Below are 6722 nucleotides of genomic sequence, written 5' to 3'. Positions count from 1 at the left end.
ATCAGCAATAACCAATCCTGGAGTGGGAGGAACTCTTGCTGTCCATGGCGATCTAGTGACCTGAAAGTTGCTGTCTGACTACTGGGAACCTGGTAAGCAGCCTCCACACTCCCAGCTCTCCAGTGTCTTCACTGTCTGGTCTTACAGTCTCTAAAGCCCCAGGCTAAGTAGGAACCCAGCCTACGAATAAGTCTCCCAAGGTTTTTCCGGCCCCAAGGTCATCCCCCTAAGACAGGTGAACAAAGGCTTCCCTCCCTCCAGGACTACTTGTTAAGCAAGGAGGGCCTGAGTTTCTCTCCCACCCTCTCACTCCTAGCAGAGATTCAGGCCTGGCCTTGAGCCTCGACACCGGGAATCCCTTCCTTCTTCTTAGACTCACCATTGAACACGATGCTTCTCTTTCTTCCAGGAAGGTGGCAGCGCCTGAAACTTCTCAGAACGCTTCCAGCCTCTGACTGCTGGGCCTCAGCAGCAGTTTGGCTTTGTTTCAGCAGTTGCATCACAGTTGAGAGGAGGGGGTTGCAGGGATACTGACAGAGAAGTTTTTCTCAGGACGAGGAAGGAGGCCTGGTGAATGGAAATAGAAGGTCTACAGTTGGAGTCCAAAAAATAGAACGTTATCCCACAGGAGAAGGTAATAGATGTCAGGCACTAAAAGCAGTCAATCATCTAGAGGTTAAGAGGGGAAGGAGAAGGAAGTTAAAATGCAGCAAAGATGGATGAGGAGGTCACGTTAGTGTTCAGGGAGAAAAAAATGCTGTGACCAGTGAGTCACAGGGAAGACCTGAGACATACATTATATACATATTCATCACAGAGAATATATATATACATATATATTCTCTCAAATTCTAATTCAAGGTAATTAACATCAATGAGATAATACAAAATACATGTGTGTGTATTTATATATGTATGTTACTTCATTGAGACTCTGTGTTCTCATAATTTAATATCTATTTCACAGAATTGTTAAAGGATCAATGAGGTAAAGAAAGAAAAACACCAAAAACATGGGTAGGCATGCAGTATGGCTACATTCCTCACTCTTGTCTCTTCTTGTTAGTTGTAAATTCCTTGAAAGCAAAACCTGTCTCCTCCATCCCTGGATTCCCTAGCACTTAGAGTACTGTAGCTTAATAACTGTTTCCCAATGCAGGAGACAGTCATTTTGGATGCAGCATTAGCAGAAGGGGGGTCATAGTGAGAGTAACAAGTGGTACAGTATGAAAAAGAAGAAAATATTATTACGCTGTTTGGTTTGAAAAAGTAGCTAGAATAGGCATGATTGATATTTAATTCATTATTTGCCCCGTATTGTACTAAGGACTTTATGTATATCAACTCAGTGAATCTTGACAGCAACCCTAGGACTCAGGCACAATTTTGACTCCGACTTTACAGATGAGGACCACGAGACATTAGGAGGTTAAGTAATTTGCCTAAGACCACACAGTAATAACACAGCTGCCTGCCTTTATTCCTGGGCTCCAAATCACTACAACATACTGTTTCTGGAAGAAATGGTAATATGTTTATCCAAGACATAAATGTTTTGGCAAGGTTAAAACATTTTAGAAAAGGTAATGGGTACTTAACTAATGTTCCTATGTGAGAGGAAATAATTATCAAAAGCTAATAGCTTAAGTAATCATCACATTTTTTTTATTTTTTAAATGGAGTCTTCTACATACTAACGCATACTGCTATTTTTGAGCAATCAATGAGATAAGTATTTAGAAGTCCTCTAGAACACAACATTTCCAAAACATCTGAAAATTTTGTTTGCTATAAATAGCATTAGTAATTAAAGGTTGGACCAATGGATTAGAAAAATAAATTGAAAATATTTTAAATGCATATCCTAAAACAGTTATCTAAATCTTACTAGGAAAAAAAGATAAAAGCATATTAATGTTTTTGCTTTCTGTATTAATGGTAAAATTATGAAACTACCTCTATCTTTTTCTAAATTCAATGAAAGATTCATTTCCCAGGGCTATATAATTAATCATAAAATAACCTGTTGGTAAGATTCGCAATCGCAATGAATATCTGATGTGGAAAATTATTATTTTAATATTTTATTCTCTATTTTTGCTTATTTTATTGATGTGCATATTTTATATACAACTCCAAGGAATTTTTAAGGAGGAATATTATACAAAGAGAAGTGATCCACTATTTCTTCATTCTAGCATTGGGCTAGTTACTCTATATACTTCTTTCCTACAATAATCTTACCTTCATTATATGAATGAGAAGAGATTGAGGCTGAGGGGCTAATGAACTTTTCTAAATTCACTGCTTGGGGGTGTGTATGGGATGGTTCTCTCATTTGACTCTTTCAAAATTTGGTCCTCTTTTTACTATATATATTGCCTTTCATTGGTGCAACACATTTAATGTTCCAAATTCACTAACACAATGAATATTGCACCCTATTATAATTCTATTGGACCTTATGGCCTAATATTCTATCCGACAATTGGAAAATAATAATTACATTGGGATACATTGGATTCTAAAATTTGCCTCAAGTCACAAAACCAGCTAGCTACAATGTAAATACTTAACATCACCTCCTCTGCCTCCCTGTCCTTTCCATCGTGTTTTTTTTCATAACAAATACATTATAAAACTTTCTATTGCATGTAATTTACCACCAATTGAATCATTTCGTAGTTGTCAGTATATGTCTTTCAGAATATTAAAGAGGCCTGTGGCATGTTAATTACTCTGAGTTGGGGACATTAACTTTATAATTGTTATTATACTGGTTATACACTGATGTTAAACTATCTGATAAAATTTGCCTTGAAAATTTTAAGATAATTTTTCCTTCCCGTCAGTTAGCATATGCAAAGGCCTTTGGGCTTTTCTTAAAGGCAATGGAATGTCCTTACAGAGCTTATGGGAAGGCCACGATGGGACTTGTCTTGCACTTTAGAAACAACTAAGATAAAAGTATGGACGACGGCTGTTGGGAAAAGACTCTGCAGACAATGACACAAGTCTAGAAGTCTTTTCCAATTATGTAGATAAGAGATGAACTGATAGTAAAGGTGGAAAGTTGTGGAAAGATTTCAGAGATACTCAAAGTGATGCCATAATAAAAACTAGAAGTGTTACTCTCTTTCAGAGAAAAGAGCAGAGAAATAATAAATTGAGTTTGGGACATTTAAAGGGCTTTCTAGGTAAAAGAAAAAATAGTTGATTAGAGACTGGTATTTAGAAGATGGGGCCTATGGATTTCTTCTCCAAGGTGCTCAGTTATTTTTGCTGTATTTTTCCTTTTATGAATGTTTTGACCTGAAAAAGCAAAATTGCCTAGGATGAATGAGCTCTTGGGTATAAGAGAATCACCAATATGGAAAAAAAGAAAATGACTGGGTGTGGTGGCACATGCCTGTAATCCCAGCTACAGAGGAGGCTGAGGGAGGAGAATCGTTTGAATCCGGGAGGTGGAGGTTGCAGTGAGCTGAGATCACACCACTGCACTCTAGCCTGGGTGACTGAGACTCTGTTTCAATTTAAAAAAATTTTTTAAAAGACAACTATAAGTTTTCCCAACTCATAGTAGTTAAGCGTGTCATTTTAACATATAAAAATTAGTTTCTAAACTAGACATTGCTGAAAAAAATTTCAGTTTCCTTCAGAGAAACAGTATTGAGCTATGAGGTCAGGCAGCTCTTTTTTTAAATCTCCTGATCCTACTGGGTAATCAATGAATTGTTCCGAGATAGCCTCATCTTTGAATTGAACTAATAATATTATCAGTCTCATAAAAGATTTAATAATATAATTCATATAAGCAGTAGAGGTCCTAGCATGTAATACATGCCCCCAGAACATTAGCAACTGTTATTTATTATTTCTCAGAAGTAGAAATATATATTTAGCTACAGTAAATTTTTCAAATGTGGCTGTTATATACATAATATTTATAACATATAGATTTGTTTGAATTTATAGTACTATCTTAAATTATAAATATGTTATCTGCATTGAATATTGGTATAGGAATCCAATGATTATAAGGTATATTGTTGTTAAATAACATAGAGTAATTTATATTTTCAAAAATTAGTGCTCTGTTTAATCTTTACAAGGCAACCTTGACATTCTTTCTCAATTTGGAGAATAAAAAATATCAGGTTTTTCAAAACTCTTCTACAAGTTAACAAAACAGAAATAAAAGGAGACTAGTGAAAGAATGTCAAATAATTAGAAAAAAGTACAATTTATTAATATAAAAGTATAAAGCAAATAGAACACATTCATTTAAGCTAGACAGACATTGACACAAACTTTCAAACTGGATTGTCAGTTTCATCAAATTTGGAATAAACAGAAAAATACAGTATTTACAGATTTTAGTAAAACTAAACAGAAATGGTACAAGAAGGAAATTTATTTTTCACAGAACAAAAATGTCAATTTTGACTTAGGTACCCGCATAGGAGCAGGTGAAGTTCTCAAAGGACAACTTTATTTTTTGCTGTTGTTGTTTTTTTGGTAAGTAAATGAAAACCAAGACATATTTTTCTGCTCTTTTATTTATATTGATGAAACCTCAAAGTCTGTACTCAAATACTTATTAAAATACACCCATACATAAATGATTTCTTGTCAAAATGCATCATTCTTCTTCAAATACAAAAACATAATAAGAAAAAATATTTTCACTTTTCTAAAACCATCACTTTTTCTTAGATCACACTTTTATCTTTCCTCTGAGTGTAGCCCTGGAAAAGCAGTTTGAATGCAAAGCCTCTTGACAAAATATCTGCTTTTTAAAAATGTTAATTTAATATACAAGAAAAAAAAAAGCCTCTGGGAGAAGAGGATAAAGAAGTTAGGATTTCCAACTCCTAGGCTAAAAAACAGCATATCAGAAAGCCATTCAATTTCCTTTACAATGCTGATTAAAGCCTTCATTTTAACCTTCATTATAAACGGAGGACATTAATCCCTAAGCTGTTTTTAAACAATTAATAGAAACCTTCTTCAATCCTATCCATGATTTCCCTGAAAAGCAATAGTTGAGTTCTATTTATTCAGTGTAATGGATCGGCATTTCATTTCAAATAAAACCATATAAGCATGTCTCTATGTAAGATATAAATGTTACACTCATCTATGTACATAATGCTATGTCATGGAGAAATTACAGTGGTAAAATAATGCAGTCTTTAGCAATGTCATTTTGAAGTAAATGATAAAAATAGTGGGCGCTTGAATCATCTTAGAAAACAAATTACTGTACTTTAGAACAATAAAAGCATTGGGTTTAATATCTCATTCTGCTGAAATAGCTTATAGAATCATAAATAGCTGATGCACAGTTCCTGTAATTAAGATTAAGCAGTTAAGAACAGTAAATCAAAGTTTCTTTGGGGTCCATTTTGAGAAAATAATAGAGATTTTAATCATTTGCATGGCTTTATAGTAAAGTTATAAAAACATACACAACTACACATACTGAGATCTGGAGTAGACGCTCGGTGACTTCTTTTCCATGTGATAACTTCTTTGGGTTGTGCGATGGGAGGGTATCGAGTATCTGTAGCTACTGCTCTTTTCGTTGCAACAAAAAATACAACAGAACAGGGCTCCTCCAACAATGAGCACGAGTGCAGTGGTCCATCCTAAGTAGAGGGCTTCTCCAAGCTCACGTTTTTGGGCAACATTCACTATCGGGTTATAGAAATCTCTGATGATGGCATTGGCAACCCAGCTCACAGGGATGAGCACCACCATGCCCGTGATGATGAAGATGATTCCAGCTGTCAGCAGAATGTGAGCCTTCACCTTCTCATTGTCCCCCGTGCACCTGGTGCATTTCATGCCAAGGATGGCCATCATGAAAGCCAAGAAGGACATTACGGAAGCAGCACACATCAGTCCTCTGGCTGCCTGTAGGTCCGGAGAAAGAGCCAACAGGGAATCATAGATTTTGCACTGCATCCTGATGTTAGCCTGCCTCACGCAATTCATCCACAGTCCTTCCCAGAAGTTTTCAAACACCACGATGTTGTTTTCAATGAAGGCCGACACTCTCCACTGAGGCATGACGGTGACAGCCACTGTGCCCACCATTCCAACACCACCAAGAAACAGCCCAGCAATTTCTAAGGCATGGGTTGCCATTATCCCCTGGGATGGGTTTTAGTCAGCTGGACTCCCGAGCTGCTAGTTCTGCTTTGAAGCAAGGTTCTCTGTGCCACAGAAGAGAACAGTTTTTGCTGTAGTAATGAACTCAGAACCCAGTGGCTTTTCAAATAAGAGCTGCTTTGCTACTTCTGGCCAGATAGTATCCAGTGCTGGCTGGCTGAGATGGCCCTGTTATTGGCTGCAACAGGTAAACTTACAAATCAGGTGTGGCAACTTTCTCAGCCAATAAAAGGTGGATGGTAACCCAGGTGTGTCTAAACCAACACTTGGGTACTTGTAACGGCTAGACCTGCACATAAACATTCTTTATACTTCTCGGTCTTCCGAGAAGACAGCAGTATGTTAACCTGTAGGCATAGTTATAAATGGTTGCATAAGCATCAAGAAATGAGCCAATCCCTTGTAATGTGAAAGGTGCACCTTGTACAGGCAATTCTGAAACTCTTAGTAAAAGCTGCTGGGACCAAGGGATAAAATAAAATATCTGCCGAAGAATTTTGCAATGCTGTTGAAATGCCAAAGTGAAACGAGAGCAGGGGATTGAA

General features: G+C 36.6%; 1 protein-coding gene across 2 annotated transcripts; it reads right to left on the bottom strand.

The window, feature by feature from the left end:
- Positions 1 to 389: 389 nt before the first annotated feature.
- CLDN8 (claudin 8) lies at positions 390 to 6373 on the bottom strand. Of its 2 annotated transcripts, XM_050786134.1 has the most exons (2): positions 5486 to 6373; positions 390 to 567 (listed from the first exon to the last, which is right to left on the bottom strand). In XM_050786134.1, the coding sequence occupies exons 1-2, from the start codon at positions 6151 to 6153 to the stop codon at positions 549 to 551; spliced, it is 687 nt and encodes a 228-aa protein (XP_050642091.1). In that variant the 5' UTR covers positions 6154 to 6373; the 3' UTR covers positions 390 to 548. The 2 variants fall into 2 exon arrangements, with proteins under 2 accessions (XP_050642091.1, XP_050642092.1); XM_050786135.1 differs by lacking the exon at positions 390 to 567 and having other exon boundaries at positions 4225 to 6373.
- Positions 6374 to 6722: the final 349 nt, after the last annotated feature.

This window comes from Macaca thibetana, chromosome 3 (assembly GCF_024542745.1).
Source record: "Macaca thibetana thibetana isolate TM-01 chromosome 3, ASM2454274v1, whole genome shotgun sequence".
NCBI classification, from domain to species: domain Eukaryota; kingdom Metazoa; phylum Chordata; class Mammalia; order Primates; family Cercopithecidae; genus Macaca; species Macaca thibetana.
The sequence above is the reverse complement of the archived record's forward strand: the minus strand, read 5'-3'. Positions and strand labels throughout refer to the sequence as shown.